This window comes from Vitis vinifera, chromosome 8 (genome assembly GCF_030704535.1).
Source record: "Vitis vinifera cultivar Pinot Noir 40024 chromosome 8, ASM3070453v1".
Lineage (NCBI taxonomy): Eukaryota > Viridiplantae > Streptophyta > Magnoliopsida > Vitales > Vitaceae > Vitis > Vitis vinifera.
The window spans coordinates 1,607,693-1,624,118 of NC_081812.1; the positions used below are offsets into that span (position 1 = coordinate 1,607,693).

The following is a 16,426-nucleotide window of genomic DNA, read 5'->3' on the forward strand; positions in this document are numbered from 1 at the left end:
CAAAATCAATATGATTGTTAAATAACAAAAAACATGTTGGTTTGAATTATGGAATCGTATAGATCAAATTTTATCATCCCTATTTGAAGGTGTCATACATCTTGCTATCTAAGCATATACCATTCGATTGGATGGTTTCATCTTATGAAGACAAAAAAAAAATCTCTTGATTGTTAAAGAATTTAATAATAAGTGTTGTTCTTTAATAAATGATAACTCAATAAAATATATTTGGTTTTTTTTTAATCATTTACTATTGAAAACTATTTTTTGATGAATGATCATTGAGGAATCAAACACAGAAATTGATGCAATGATAAAATGTAACTTACCAAGTTCATACACATCAAATGCAATATTAAGATGATCAACCTTACTATTAAATTAAGTACTAATTATGTAGTTCTTTTTAGAAATTATGCTCCAAAGTGTTGAGAACAAATTGGTTAGAATACCTTGCAAATGATATAATAGTAACAATTTGCAAATTAGAAAGGATATTCCCTCCATCATTTTTCGATGTTATGATGTATTTACCTATTCATCTTGCAAGTGAAGCAAAGGTTGTTGCATTAGTGGAATATCAATGAATGTATCCTATTAAGTGGTATATTGTGATTTTGTGAACCTTATATTTATTTCTTGAATGTGGTTCATGCAAATGTCTAATTGTTAATTAAATTTGATTAATAATAGTTATTTATGCACATTATTGTCTTACGAGCATAATAAGAGTCATCTTGAAGGTTCAATTGTAGATTGATATATAGTAGAAGAATGTACAACATTTTGTTCGAGGTTTTTGTATGATGTTAAAACCAAGTTTAATTGTGAGGAGAGGAACTACATCAATTTGAATGAAACAATAGTTGGAGGTTTATCAATTTTCAAATGCATGGGACATTCTCTAGGAAAGTCGACATGTCTTGTAAGTTGTAATGAGCTTAAAGGAGTTGTCACAAGCACATCTATACATGTTAACCAATTATGAATAAGTGATACCTTTTATTAAATAAGAAATTTGTTTCAATAAACTTTTATTTTGTCTAAATTATCATGCAAACAATTAATTAAATTATTGATTTCTTAATTATTAAATTAACATTCTATTTTAGAGAGCTCAAACAATCCATTAGGGCTAAAATTCATATACGTGATCGAGAAAGAGGTATAATTTACACCAAAGGGTTTATTAATTAGTTTCAAAAACATGTAAGTATAGTCCTTTATCTAGTTTATTTTATCAACATTCAAATTATACATATTAACTATCATATCTTTTGGATTTATAAGTATAATACAAATGCTAAATGAAAACAAAATGTTTTATCATCTATTAGCACTAGCTCATGGTCCAAATACATCAATAACATGTTATAAAGGTTATTTTGTTAATGGATTCAAATTCCACACTGAGGAACGTGAAAAGAGAAGAAAAATTCAAAATAGTGAAGTTGTTGTAATTGTAAAAACATCAAGTTTTTAAGTACAAGAGCTATGAATCTAGTTACGACTAACGTTTCCTACTATGGGGTGTTAACTGATATAGTTGAGCTTCATTATCTTAGTGGGAATAAAGCCTTTTTGTTCGAGTGGGATTTGTGGAATGTAATGAATATTAAAGGAGGAAAAATTTATGAATATGGTTACACTTGTCTGAATTTTGCATCATATTATTAACAAATAGACCTCTTGTGCTTGCTTTTCTAGCAAAACAAGTATCCTAGGTGTGAAATTCAAATGACTCAAATTGACATATTGTTATAAAATGACAAGCTTAAGGAATTTATCTATAAACGAGGGGGTTTCTTATGTTGATCAAGAGCTATATCAACAAAATGTACTAGATGATATTCATTATCGTATGCATGACTTGGTCATTAATGATATCATTGATTGGGTGGTCGAACCGGTAATGTCATAAATATATAATTTATAAATTATTAAAATTTAAAATACTTATAAAAATAAAAATAATAATTTATATATTATTTAAAAATTAAAATTTTATTTGAAAATCATAAAATCAGTTTTAAATTAGAAATTTAAATTAAAATCATAATTTTAATTAAAAATTTAATATTTATTTTTCAATAAAAAACTTATTTTAAAATCAAATTTTATTTAAAATTGTAATGTTTTTATTAATTTAAATTAAAATCATAAGTTTTAAACATCCCGAAGTAAAAATAATAATGAGACGAGTTAAAAAAAAAAAAAAATCTGGAAGAAGGGAGGAGAGGGGCAAGCAAAAAGGGGAAGAGGGTTTTGGTAGGTCACGTAGGGGGGTTTTCCAGCAAAGTCGTAGGAGGACAGGGATGGGTGGGGTCCTGCAAAAAGGAGAAGAGGGTTCCGACAAGGTCGCGAGGGGTGGGGGTGGGGTTTCTAGTGCTGGGGTAGGAGGGTGGCTTTGTAGGAATGGTGGGGTCCTGTCTGTGATAGACGGCGAGGGAAGTGGGAGGGGGGCTTTTCTAGTAGGGTCGCGGTGGGGTTTCCGGTGCGTGGGGTGGGGAGGGTGGCTTTGCAAGGGGGTGGGGGTTCTACCGGCGGGGGACGACAAGGAGGAGGGGCTTTTACAGCTTAGGGTGGGAGTTCCAACAGGGTCACGGGGGTGGCTTTGCAGCACGGAGTGCTTTTCCAACGACGGGGGATGACGAGAGGGGGCTTTTCCAGCGCAAGGTGGGGGTCTTGCATGCAGGGGACGACAACAGTGGAAAAATAAAAAAAGTTGAACCAGACGATTAAGAGGGAATCGTCCGATTTATCCGGTTCACCGATCAGACATCAGTTTCATCGACCTAATTCCGGTTCAAACACTTTTTGGCCTAAATGTTCGAACTGAACTAAAACTATGATAGATCGATTCGATCCATGAATAAAAATGATGCTCCATGAAAAAACTATAAATATTGATACTGTACTATCACATGGAGATAAAGGTATTGAAAGCGGATTTAATAATTATAATGATTAGGGGCACCCTGTAGCTAATTTTTTTGGTAAGCCAAAGCATGCCACATGAGTCACATTCATATGATTTATATGAAATTATATATCTTTTTGCTTTGGATGATAGATATGACATTTCAAAAAGAAAGAGTACGAGACATGTTAGGTTCTTTATAGTCCTAACCCCCACCTACTACTCTCCACCTAGTAGTACTTCTTAACCCCCACCTACTACTCTCCACCTAGTAGTACTTCTGCTATGTGAGGTCCTTTTTGGCTGTTTTGATTTGACTATTGTTAGTATAATAAAAAAAAGTTATGAATTTCTCAACTTCATTGGTATGTTTACTTATTTTTATAATTTTTTTATTATACTTTCCACAGGTTTGCCTTATTCCAAGAAAAGGAGTCATGGAACCTAGACTTGCCTAAGGCTATGGGAAAAACTAGGAACTGAATTTAATTCCATAGGCCAATTTATCACTCAAGACGGGTAGGAAAGTTGAAAAGTGAGATGGGGACATTGATTGGTTCTCAGCACGATCAAGTGCCTTACATGATCTTAATGATGATAAAATAGCGAAATATGTTTAAAATTTTTACTTATTTATATATATTTTTATTCCTTATCATTATTTTTATTTTTAATGATATATAAATTACCTTATAAAAATGTAATCACCGTTCAATTACCCATTCGACCATTGAACTATGAAATTTTAAATCAAACTTTAAACAAAATTTAAACTAAAATTTAAGGATGTGCTTTTCAAACAAATAATGATGACAAAATGTACGTAATAGATGTCTTCTCGAAACTATGAAAAATAAAAAAATTCAAGCATTTGAGAGCTCTAAAATTACTAAATAAACTTACATATTGAGGTTATGGATCGACTTTGATACCATTTATAACAACATGCATCCAATCGTGTAGATGTTATTTGTTTTTTAAAATGGTTTTTATGATTTTAAAATATATTTATAAGATTAAGAAGAGCTTACACTTATATAATGTCATGAACTTTCTCCTTTTATGCCAAGTGAAACATTATAATTTCAAAATTTATATTATAAGGATATTTAACATAAGTGCAACTAATATTCTATTACACACAGATATGTCTCTAACTAAAGATGAAAAAATTGATTTTTAGAAATATATTGGTAGTTGGATTTTACAAAAATATCGAAATATACCAAAAAAAAATATTGATGAATATTTTAACAAAATTAAAATATCAATGACCGAAAATTAATTAAAATTTTAAAAAATAATAAAAACAATAATATATACATTGAAGTTATTTTAAGAAAGAAATTAATACATGATGATGAGTAATATAAGGGGCTAGAAAATATATTAATATTAAAATAAAAATATATTTAATACCTTTTATTTAGAAATATTGAAAATTTTATTTATAAATTTATATTTTTTTTATATTTTATTTATTAAAAAATACATCCTAATATAATTAAAATTAATTTATTTAAAAATATATATATTAAATGTTAAATCACATTTGGTTCGGTTGGTGAGGCGAACATGTCTGACAGTTGGGCTTGATGATATATGAAAATCGCGAAAAAGGCCATTCAAACAAGTCGACCTCTTTGTATGTATGGGTTCGAGACTTTTCTCAATAGTACGGTAATTTAAAAAAGTTATGCTTAAATTATTGTATTAGAAGAAGTTATTACAAATATATGGTAATTTTTGCCACATAGGAGAGAGGAGATAGGAGAGAGGAGAAATGATGAACAGATAAATTTTTTTAAAACCAAAATCATCTTTTCAATGCTCTTTTCAAACAAAGGGAACTCGTCTCTTCAAGAGACGAGTTCCATGAAAAAATATATATATATTTTTTATCAAAAAAATTCCCAATTTAAAAAATAAAATAAAATAACAATTCCGAACTCGTCTCTTGAAGAGACGAGTTCCATGAAAAAAATATATATATATATTTTTTTTAAAAATTCCCAAATTATATATATAAAAAAATCCTAAATTATTAAAAAAAAAAAAAAATTCCTCAAGGGAACTCGTCTCTTCAAAAGACGAGTTCCCATGGAAAAAAAAATTCCCAAAATAAAAAAAAAAATTCCTAAAAAAAAAAAACAATTCCTCAAGGAAACTCGTTTCTTCAAGAGACGAGTTCCCATTAATATATATATATATATATATATATATATATTTAAAAAAATTCCTAAATTATTAAAAAAAAAATTAAAAAATTCCTAAATTATTTAAAAAAAAAAAAAAAGCAATTCCTCAAAGGAACTCGTCTATTCAAGAGACGAGTTCCCATGGAAAAAAAATAATTTTTTTTAAAATATATTTTTTATTTAAAAAAATTCCCAAATTAAAAAAAAAAAAAAAAAAAGGAATTCCTCAAGGGAACTCGTTCCCATGGATTTTTTTTTTAAAAATATATATATATTTTTAAAAAAATTCCCAAATTTAAAAAAAAGAAAAAAAGAAAAAAAAGAAGAGGAATTTCCTCAAGGGAACTCGTCTCTTAAATATTTAAAAAAATATATATATTTTTAAAAAAAAATTCCCAAATTTCCTCAAGGGAACTCGTCTCTTGAATAGACGAGTTCCCATGGAAAAAATATATATATATTTTTAAAAAATATATATATTTTTTTAAAAAAAATATATTTTAAAAAAAAATTCCCAAATTTAACAAAAAAAAAAAAAAAAAGGAATTTCCTCAAGGGAACTCGTCTAGACGAGTTCCCATAAAAAAAATTCCCAAATTTTTTTTTTTTAAAATTTCCACAAGGGAACTCGTCTCTTCAAGAGACGAGTTCCATGATTTTTTTTTTTTTTAAATTCCCAAATGAAAAAAAAAACAATTCGCCATGGAAAAAAAAAATTCCCAAATTTAAAAAAAAAAAAAAGAAATTTCCTCAAGGAAACTTCCATGAAAATATATATATATTAAAAAAAATTCCCAAATAAAAAAAAATATTTGGGAATTGTTTTTTTTTTTTTTTTTCAATTTGGGAATTTTTTAATATATATATATATATATATATATATATATATATATATTTAAAAAAAATATTTTTTTCCATGGGGGAAATTCCTTTTTTTTTTTTTTAATTTGAGAATTTATTTTAAATATATATATATATATATATATATATATATATATATATATATATATATATTTTAAAAAAAAATATATTTTTTTTCCATGGGAACTCGTCTCTTGAAGAGACGAGTTCCCTTGAATTCTTTTTATTTTTTTTTATTTGGGAATTTAAAAATATATATATATATATATATATATATATATATATATTTATGGAACTCGTCTCTTAAAGAGTTGTTTTTTTTTTAATAATTTGGGAATTTAAAAAAAAAAATATTTTTTTTCATGGGAATAGACGAGTTCCATTGAGCAATTGTTTTTTTTCTTTTTTCTTTTTTTAATTTGGGAATTTTTTAAATATATATATATATATATATATATATATACATATATATATATTTTAATGGGAACTCGTCTCTTGAAGAGACGAGTTTCCTTGAGGAATTGTTTTTTTTTTGAGGATTTTTCTTTTTAATTTGGGATTTTTTTTTAAAAATATATATATATTTTTTCATGGAACTCGTCTCTTCAAGAGACGAGTTCCCTTTGTTTGAAAAGAGCCTTGAAAAGATGATTTTGGTTTTAAAAAAATTTATCCGTTCACCATCTCTCCTCTCTCCTATGTGGCAAAAACTACCATATATTTGTAATAACTTCTTTTACTACAATAATTTAAGCATAACTTTTTTAAATTACCGTACTATTGAGAAAAGTCCTATGGGTTCGCCTTTATTGTCTTTTGAAATGATTATTTTTATAATATTATTAAAAAAATAGAAATTTCAAATTGTGAGAAAGATGAAGGAGTCCAACATGAAAAAGCTTACACTTCAATTATTAGTCACTATAATTTACATTGTAAAAAGTGGAAAGAAAAAGGGGTAATCTCTCCCTATCTCTCCCTCTCCGTCGGTATGTCTGTCTGTCTGTCTGTCTCAGTCTCATAATCTGTGTGACAACCCAGTATGCAAAGTGCCTCTTCTCTCCCCCTCATCTCTCCCATTCTTCAGGAGCCTGAAGAGTGAAGCCAAGATTATCTCAACACTCCTTGACTTGCAACAAGAGTTCAACCCAGGTGAGAAGAGGACAACTTCTATTTTCTGGAGTGAAGTTTTGGAGAGTTTTGAACTGAAGAAACTCTTTCAGTCAGTGACACTCGTAGCACCACTTGAGTGCCCTTTTTCATTTTATTTAATTTTTTTTTTGTTTTTAATGACCCAGATGGTGTATGTAGTTTATTGAATGAGTCTAGCTATCTGCCCTTTTTTTTTTCAAATGCATCCAAACATATTCATAGTTTTGGACGACCCATATGGTATTTATAGTTGTTTTGGCCTTATGTACTAATTGTGTGGTATGCAACTGTCATTCATGACTTGCATACACTCTGTTTTCACAAATGCCCAGTATTCTGTGTGTAATCTTGTTTTTATGTCTGTTCTGTGCGCTTCAAAAACCAAGAGTTCTGATAAGATACAGAGAATAGTGAGGAAAATTTGCTGTTTTGTTCCTTTTAGGTCTCACTAATGATATATGTTCATCGTTTGATTATTCTCATTTCTAGAGGTTCTTAACATTTACATGATTGGAATACAACTGAACTTAAACCATTCTTTCTTAGGTGGTTGAAGGCATATATGATGATAGAAAAGGAACAGGAAAGAAATGTAGATGAGATCTTTTAATCATCGAATTAGCTAAATCTCATCCATTAGTTCGTTTGGATGTCTCCTTTTTTCTTTTTTTTTTTTTTTTAAATTAGATATTTCTATAAAAAGTAGAATATCTTGTCAAAAAAAGTATAGATTCGTTTTCCATCTTTAAAAATCACTTTCAGAAATTTTAAATTTTGGGGTAATAATTTTTTTTTTATACCTCAATTTTTTTTTTTAAAAAATAGTTTTGAAATTATTACTTTTTCAAGTCTCGAAAAATTGTTACTAGTATTTTCTGATTTTAAAAGTAGAAAATAGAAAGTACGTCGAAACCAACAATGGGATGCGGGTTCCTTTTCTATAGAAAGAACATGCCTATGACAAGTGTCTAAAGTGCTTATCTAGCATGATTTCTAAAGGCAACCCACAAGATGGGAATCTAGATCCTCTGTTGCAACAGAAAGCACCTCATGATGCTTAATGACCATGGTTCATGGAGTTTAGTTTGCATGTTGCTGGAGAATGGGATTGGATGGTGAGACTCAATTGATACCCCTGCTGGATTGGGTGGGTTTTGTAGTCAAGCTCCCTTCTGCCTTTGCACTTGAGAGCCAATCTCCGTCCAGCCAAAGAAAATCTTCTACATAAAACATTTGGCTTGATGAGATCCCAAGATTTATCTATCTTTTCCTTCTTGATCATCATGGATCATGGTGTTTAGTTTGCATGTTGTTCGGGAATGGCACCGAATGGTGAGTTTCAATAGACAAATCTTGTAGGTAAAATGTTTATCCTGATGAGACCCCAAGATTTATCCATCTCTTTTTCTTCTTTTCTTAGAATTGCTTTGTTGCTGTGCAAATTGATACACAAATAACTAGCTCTCCATATTTTCTATCTGAACAGAAGCTCTTGGATTGAAAGTATACGCAAATAAGAGGTGGGATGCTTATTGAAATTGGTTGGAGTATAGTTTTGCTGTGCACAAGCATAGAATAGAGGAAATAACTGGACTTTATTCTTAGTCACTGATATAGCAAAACTATTAGAGAGGTGTCAAGGTAAGCAGCTTATCATAAAATATATTATGGGGCCATGGAAGGAGGTAATTTCATTATAGGATTGAGTAAAGAACATGATGGAAGAGGTTAATTTACCACTTCATGGCTATGGGAAGGTGTGTATACCTGCCATGTATTCTCAATAAGTCTCTTTTAGTATGGAAACATTCGGAAACTTTCACAAGTTGATGATGTGATGAGGAAGAAGGTTCAATTCATGCAGGCCAAGCTGAAAGGGCAAGCATGCTTATGGCATCAAATATTTTTCAGGATTAATTGAAGCTAAAAGTAAAGCACTTTCGTCCTACTAAACACTAGAAAAACTCGTACAATGGGATGTTTTTTCTTCAAACAAGATGGAAAGTCTGTTGAAGTGTATATCTATATATAGAGGAGTTCCATCAGAGAATTATTTGGAAATGGGTGCAAGGAAATGAAGCCCAACTTGCTGCATGCCTGCTCTAAACTATGGCTACCAATGAAGATTTTATTTGAGAAGGTAGGCACATACTAACCTTAGAGCGTTTAGGTTTCAATCTATCAATGACTATAGGTTTTAGTTACAAGTGCTAAGAGATACTTCAAACTCCGTTCCCTGTGGAAATAAGAGAGAAACCAACTATTATAATCTTGAATTTCAAAATTCCAGAGTATTATAGTGTTCATGAACTCTTTATTTAGTGTGTAACTTCAGTTTCAGAAACCAATAAATTTTTGTGATGTCAGTTCTACAATAAGATTATACATGGGATATATTACACACATCTCGAATTTGATAATTTATCAAATAAAAGCTTAAACCATGATTCTAATTAACCTATTATATTTCCTTATTCATGTTCTTATGACAGGATCATGGATAACAACATGGAAGAGAGGCTTCTCGGTTCAGAAACAGAAGGTCCAACTGATTTGAAATGGAGAATTTGGGAAGAATCGAAGAAGGCATGGAGGATCACATTTCCTGCTATGCTATCTAGAATTACTGCCTTTGGAATGCTGGTTGTGACACAGGCATTTATTGGTCACATTAGCCAACTAGATCTCTCCGCCTTTGCACTTACACAAACCATCCTTGTGCGCTTTTGCAATGGGATACTGGTAACTTCTTGCTTATACTTCATGTCCCTTCGTTTTATAAGGTGTTTACAAAAACCACATTTAGTAGACTCATATAACTTTCCAAGGTGTTTACCACATAAAACATCTCAATTGATTCATTTTTACCTATAAATTCCATCAAAAACAAAGAAAAACAAGGTCGACATTTTTATTTGAAAATGAAATTTATTGACTCATGTTCTTGGATTTGTGAAAAAGGACTTAGGACATTAATCCAAGGGCTTCCCGAGTCAATCATCCTGATCATCACCTCCTCCCTTGCAAAGACAAGTCTTTGTTCGTGCATATTGGGAGGGTCTCATTTTCTATTGTTTCCAAAGAAGGAAAAAAACTTAGGAGTCTTTCTTTCCCATGCTTAATATTCTCCACAAAGCTCTAGCTCACCATGTTGAGGGGACAGTAGTGTGATGCTGTGCCACACAATTTCCATCTACCAAAACCAGAAATATAAGTCTATAATCCTCATATCCTAAATACTATAACTTTAAAATTGTTGAAACTATTCTGTTTTTTTATTTTTTTCTTTTTCATTTTTCTTTTTTCATCTTCTTTGGAGTTGGTTAGAGAGACGCTGGAGGCAGAGGCACGGTTTGGGTTGCATGTGAAGAAACTTTATATATGAATTTATTATTTGATTATAAATAGCCATATTCTCCAGATGGGATATGTATTCCCATGTTTGTCTATCCTTTAATGCATTGTCATAAGAAACAATTAGCTCTTACATACACATCTTAATACAAGGCTTAATTTTCTTTTCTTTTTTCTTCTCTTCTTGTTTGTGATTTTTTCTTTTTGCAGGTGGGCATGTCAAGTGCAACTGAAACTCTCTGTGGGCAAGCATTTGGAGCAAAGCAGTATCATATGATGGGTATATACTTGCAGAGATCATGGCTTGTTGATGTGACTATGGCCACAATTATGGCCCCTTTGTTCATCTTTGCGACTTCCATATTCAAATTGCTCGGTCAGGAAGACGACATAGCAATAGCTGTTAGAAGTTTCTCTCTGTGGTTCCTTCCCTTTCTCTACTACCTTGTGTTTAGCATGACCCTCCAAATGTTTTTACAAGCTCAACTCAAGAACATGATTGTTGCATGGGTATCTGCTGCGTCATTTGTGCTTCATGTATTGTTGTCCTGGCTCTTTGTGATCAAATTGAACTTAGGGATTCCTGGAGCAATGAGTGCATTGACCATATCTTCTTGGTCAATGGTCATCGGAGAGTCTGTGTACGTCTTTGGAGGTTGGTGCCCTAAAACATGGAGAGGATTAAGCAGCGCTGCCTTCACTGACATACTGCCTGTTATAAAGCTCTCTGTGTCCTCCGGTTTTATGCTTTGGTAACCCCTGATAAAAAAATTTCAGTTTCTGTACTTTTTTTCCTCTTGTTTCATATATGCTTTTCTCTCATTAACAAGAGATCATTGTAAGGAAATACATTTACATGATAATAATTTCAAGTGGAATTTACAAACTAAGGATACCATATTTTATAGAAAAATTAAGTACAATGAAAACACTAGTTAAGTGCCAAAGATAGAAAACTAGATGAAGCATATTCTTATCCTAGCTTCGGTTGTAATCTAGACTTTGAAGAAGCTTCTAAACCAGATATGTGGTAACAGGAATGGAGCCCAAAACTTGTTGAGGAACTTAGTATGACCAAATCAGAAGATACCTTTTAAAACATATGGTAATGCTCCATCTTCTGGTCCATAATTATGGATGCTAGCCTGTATTATATCTCTAACCGATATTGCTATTTCTGTGAGTGAAGAGTTTATTGGCAGCCTTCCAATTTTCTTTAGTGATCCTTCTATTTCTAATGTTCTTTGCTCTAGAGGGTTAAACTCTTACAATATCCTTATTCATTTCTTTGTATTCATACTTGTTCCTCTGGGTTATGATCCTTGAGGCTAGAGGTAAACAAATTTTTTCATGCTTTGGCCCATCTTAAAATTTTCTTGTATGATGATATAATGGTTTTGATGGGTTGGATTCGGGTTCTTTGTCTATAAAGATTAGATATCTCCAAAGGAGATCCCAAGTCATTTAAAGGCAAAGAGTGGGGGATTGGAAATATTATATATATCTATCTTTTAGATTAGATGGCTTTGAAATCTTTATTTTCTTAACCAAGATTCTGAGTTAGAATTTGAGGCATTTGGTTTGTAGGAGGACCATTATGATTCCTCGGGAAACTGTCTCCAGATCTAGTCATGATTCCAGTGACCAAACTAGAAATGGTGAACAGAAAAATGATGTTGAGTATTCGAGAAGCTAGGTATAAGAAATAGGCTCTGTTATGCTTCAGGAGGTGTGGTTATGCTTTGGTATTCTGGAGTGGTGTAGGATTAGGCAAATTCAAAAGGTTCTTTACTCCCTTTCTATCAGATTCAAGATGGATGATTTGAATTACCTGTGGCTCGCAGCTGTTTGATGTTCCTCCTATGACCTTCTAAATCCCCCTTTTGGGCACCAATTCCTGGTGCAAAAATCATGTGGTTCAATAAACTTGTTTGAGGATTTTAAGATATGATGGATGGAAGTCCATTCCCAGGGTTGGAAGGGATATAAAGTTATGCGAAAAAAGACCTTTGTCAGGTTCCAACTCAAGAAGTGGAAGGAAAGCTCTTTACTGATATCCATGACAGAAAAGAGATAACTATAAGGATATTGAATTTTGCATGTGTTGGAAGGTCTAAGAAAATGGATAGAAAAGTGGAAGAATTTTAGATCCTGTTTTAGAAATGAGCTAGAGGAAATCATTGTGAAAACAGAAGTCAGTAGTGATGGAAACCAGCTGTTTGGTAGAAAGGAAAAAAGTAGAGAAGAAGAAAGTGAGAGAGAGAAAATAAAAAAGGATGACTGCTGTAACTATCAGCCTAATCCTAAAGACTATATTTTCTATATATGAGTGTAATTGCAACTATATAGCAAGTGAGGAGTGTATTCTCAACTACATTTCTAAATTTAAGTATATTGCTTCTGTGCTTAAGAAAGATTCATTCTATATCAGAGACTATAAGAACAAATTTCTCATGTTGATGAACATAAATCTATTCTACCAACTCATCATTTAGAAAAATGGCTCTAATATCAAGCTGCTCTAACTTCATATGATTGGGCTATGTTTCATTATGGGGTAAGATACTTGATTGAGGCCCAAACCATCTTTTTGTGTGTAACCGTTTGTCACCAACCATTCTTCGAACCTATAAAGTGGTATCCTCCAATCCTAGAATTCCTTTAATTATTTCTTTTGAAGGCATATTTGCAACCAATGATTTTCTTTTGAAAAGATTTTAATCTCCTTCCTTATAGCAACAGTTCATTGTGTAGGCTCTTTACTAGGTTTAAGATAAGCATGAGGTTCCTCTTCCTCAATACTTTCCACCATACTAAGTGCATAAGTAGCCAAAGTACAAAATTATACCTATGAGATGGTCTAATATGCCTTCCTGTTCTGTCTAACTAAACTATATGTACTCCTATGTTGTATATGTTTCCTCACTAAGATGTTGTATATCCTTTTGCTTGGCACTAGAAACACACCCGTGTATAAAGACACACATGGCTTGAGTGAAGCCTTAAAACCCATTGGAATCCACTTATTGTAGAGTTTATTGGGCTTCTTGGAAACTAATCCTATAGTATTTCCTACATATAAATGAATCATATAGACGGACATAATTGAGTGATGTCTCAAATCTAATAGATGTTCTTAGAATCAACTAGGAATATTTGAGCCCTACTAGGCCCAACCGCAGGGAACAAATCCGAACACTAATGAAATTCCTATATATAGTTGAATAATATGTAAACCAACTACAGAATGCATAACCCTACTATGATCAACTACAACTATTTAATATTTAGGTGAAAAAACATCATAATAGCCTAAAGATTAACTTAGACTTCGCCAAAATAAAAGTCAGTTGTTTTCACTTAGATGGGATTTTGAAAGACCTAAAATTATTTTTATTCTTCTTTAGCTGTATGGGTAAATCACATTCATAATACATCTTATGATAGAGCTATGACATCCTAATTATCATTCGTTTTAAAATCTTCGACAGCTTAGAGTTGTGGTACAATGCTGTTGTACTCTTAGTGGCCGGGTATTTGAAAGATGCATCCATTGCCATCTCTGCCTTCTCAATTTGGTAAGGTTTTGTCCAAATCTTGTTTCATTTATTTTTTCGTTTCACATTACTAAGCAACTTGGGTTTTAATTTATTGACTTTGCAGTATTAATATTAATACCTGGGAATTGATGCTATGCCTTGGTTTCGTAGGTGCCTCATGGTATGACTTCTATTACCAGAATCACTTGCTTCCTTTCTCTTTAGTGTTTCAGTTACTTATTTCCCTTACAACAAACTTCTTTATGTTTTTATTTGTATAGTGTGCGGGTGGCAAATGAGCTAGGGAGAGGAAATGCTAAAGCTGCAATATTTTCTATTAAAGTCATCCTATGTAATTCAATATTGATTGGAGTAATCTTCTGGGTTTTGTGTTTAGTCTTCGGTCATGACATTGCTTACTTGTTTACAAGTGATGAGGAAGTAATAACAATGGTTTCAAGTCTCTCAGTCCTCCTTTCTTTCTCAATCTTGCTTAACAGTGTTCAGCCAGTACTCATAGGCAAGTGTTTGTTTCTCTGGTCTGATAATACTAATTATTGTTTACACACATAATAGAGTGATTTAAGAGCTTCATGACAATGCTTTTACAAATGATGGAAAAAATCAAAATTATTTTCTTAATCTTGGAACTCTTCTTAGCAGGGGTGGCTATAGGTGCTGGTTGGCAAGGTGCGGTTGGGATCGTTAATGTTGGTTGCTATTATGTTGTTGGGATTCCAATAGGAGCTTTGCTAGCTTATGTCGCCGATCTTTCGGTTAGGGTAAGAGTTGTGCATTAAGGTCTAAAACTTTGGATCCTTACAAGTCAAAATATGCAACATCTATTGAACTTGGTGGCATTTGACTTGTATTGAGCTTTAACTTTAGTGGTAGTAGCCTAATTAGCAAATATGAAATTTGAATGACATTTGATCCTACATTTTCAGCATTTATCTTGAATTTTTTCTTTGTTTTTACAGGGCATGTGGATTGGAGTACTGTGTGGAATAGGGATGCAAACACTTGTGCTTACCATTATGACATGGAGAACTAATTGGGATGAACAGGTAGGTGGGGTTTGTCTTTTTTTTTTTTTTAAATATAACTTAAAATTAAATAGTGTTTGATAGTATTAAGTATCAACTTGTTTGCTTTTTTAATATTTTATTTTTATTAAGTATTAAAAAGTTAAAAAAAAAGCAACAAGTTACTTTTAATATTAAAAAAAAATAAATATTTTGACTTTTTCTATTTAGCAAAAATTTTAAGAAACAAGTAATAAGTCAACAAAAAATTTGACTTTTTCTATTCAGTAAAATTTTTTAAAAATAAATAATAAGTTAGCAAAAAATGAAAAAACAAACGGTATGGAATTTGAAAGTTAAAAAAATACAAATAACATTGTAGATAAGAAAAGAAAAATGAAGTTGTACAATAAAGATTGAGAGTGTAGAAGTAGTTTATCGACGCTTTGATCAAACATAAAATGCTTTAATTTTGATAAAAAAAAAAATTGAAGATCTAATTAGTGTTTTATATTAACAAGTATTAATTTTTCTTTCAGGTTAAAAAGACATCTGATCATCTTAATAAGTGGCTCTTGGAGTCTTCAGAATCAAACCAAAACTCGCCTCAAGCCTGAAAAGAGTGAACCATATAAGTACTTTCAACCCAAAACATGGAAGAAGAAATTGATTTCATAAGAATGAATTTGCATATGACATTTAGAATACTAATTAGATTAATCTTCGATATAAGAAGATATCATAATATCCGATCAATGATTTTGATTATTTAAGAGTGATCTATCCTTTTGAATGTTGATAAGTGAAGTTGTATTAACCTATTAGGCTAGTAAAAGTGAACTAAGATTGAATTTTTCTCTCTTCTTGCTTTTTGCTTGTTTACATTAAGACTCATATCACTTTAATTACTAAGGGTTCAATTATCATTTCATATGTTAAATTTTGACTCAATGCAAAAATGACTTGAAATCAACTATTCAAAGATAGTTAGCTAATAACTAATCAACCAATAGAATGGGGTATTAATAAATTTGCAATGGTTACAAGGGGTTCAAGATGCTAGATCAAATGTATTTGGCAAAGTTGGTGTATGTAAGAGACATTTTCTTTAAGAGATGTACCAATGTGGTTGGACAAGAACTTAAAATAGCACTTTTTCTTTATATTTTCTTTAGGCTATGTTTGGTTTTCAAAAAGTTTGATGCAAAATACAAGGAAAAGAAAACATATAGGAAAATCAGAACGAAATTAAAAGTGAAGAAAAATAAAAATAAGATTTAAAGTCAATAAATTATTTTTATATTATATTTTAAAATCATTTTTAAATATTTAACTCTTATATATAAAGATTAAATAATTAATTAAAAAATATAT

At 31.0% G+C, this 16,426-nt stretch overlaps 1 protein-coding gene across 4 annotated transcripts; it reads left to right on the forward strand.

The window, feature by feature from the left end:
• The first annotated feature begins 6,904 nt into the window (after positions 1–6,904).
• Positions 6,905–15,911, forward strand: LOC100241535 (protein DETOXIFICATION 24). 4 transcript variants are annotated; one of them, XM_010654862.3, is made up of 10 exons: positions 8,124–8,493; positions 8,621–9,274; positions 9,627–9,876; positions 10,699–11,240; positions 13,980–14,066; positions 14,152–14,208; positions 14,309–14,547; positions 14,691–14,809; positions 15,008–15,094; positions 15,592–15,911. In XM_010654862.3, the coding sequence occupies exons 3-10, from the start codon at positions 9,631–9,633 to the stop codon at positions 15,667–15,669; spliced, it is 1,455 nt and encodes a 484-aa protein (XP_010653164.1). In that variant the 5' UTR covers positions 8,124–8,493; positions 8,621–9,274; positions 9,627–9,630; the 3' UTR covers positions 15,670–15,911. The 4 variants fall into 4 exon arrangements, with proteins under 4 accessions (XP_002268005.1, XP_019076989.1, XP_010653164.1 ...); XM_002267969.4 differs by lacking the exons at positions 8,124–8,493; positions 8,621–9,274 and adding an exon at positions 6,905–7,134; XM_019221444.1 differs by lacking the exon at positions 8,621–9,274 and having other exon boundaries at positions 8,122–8,466.
• The last annotated feature ends 515 nt before the right edge of the window (positions 15,912–16,426 follow it).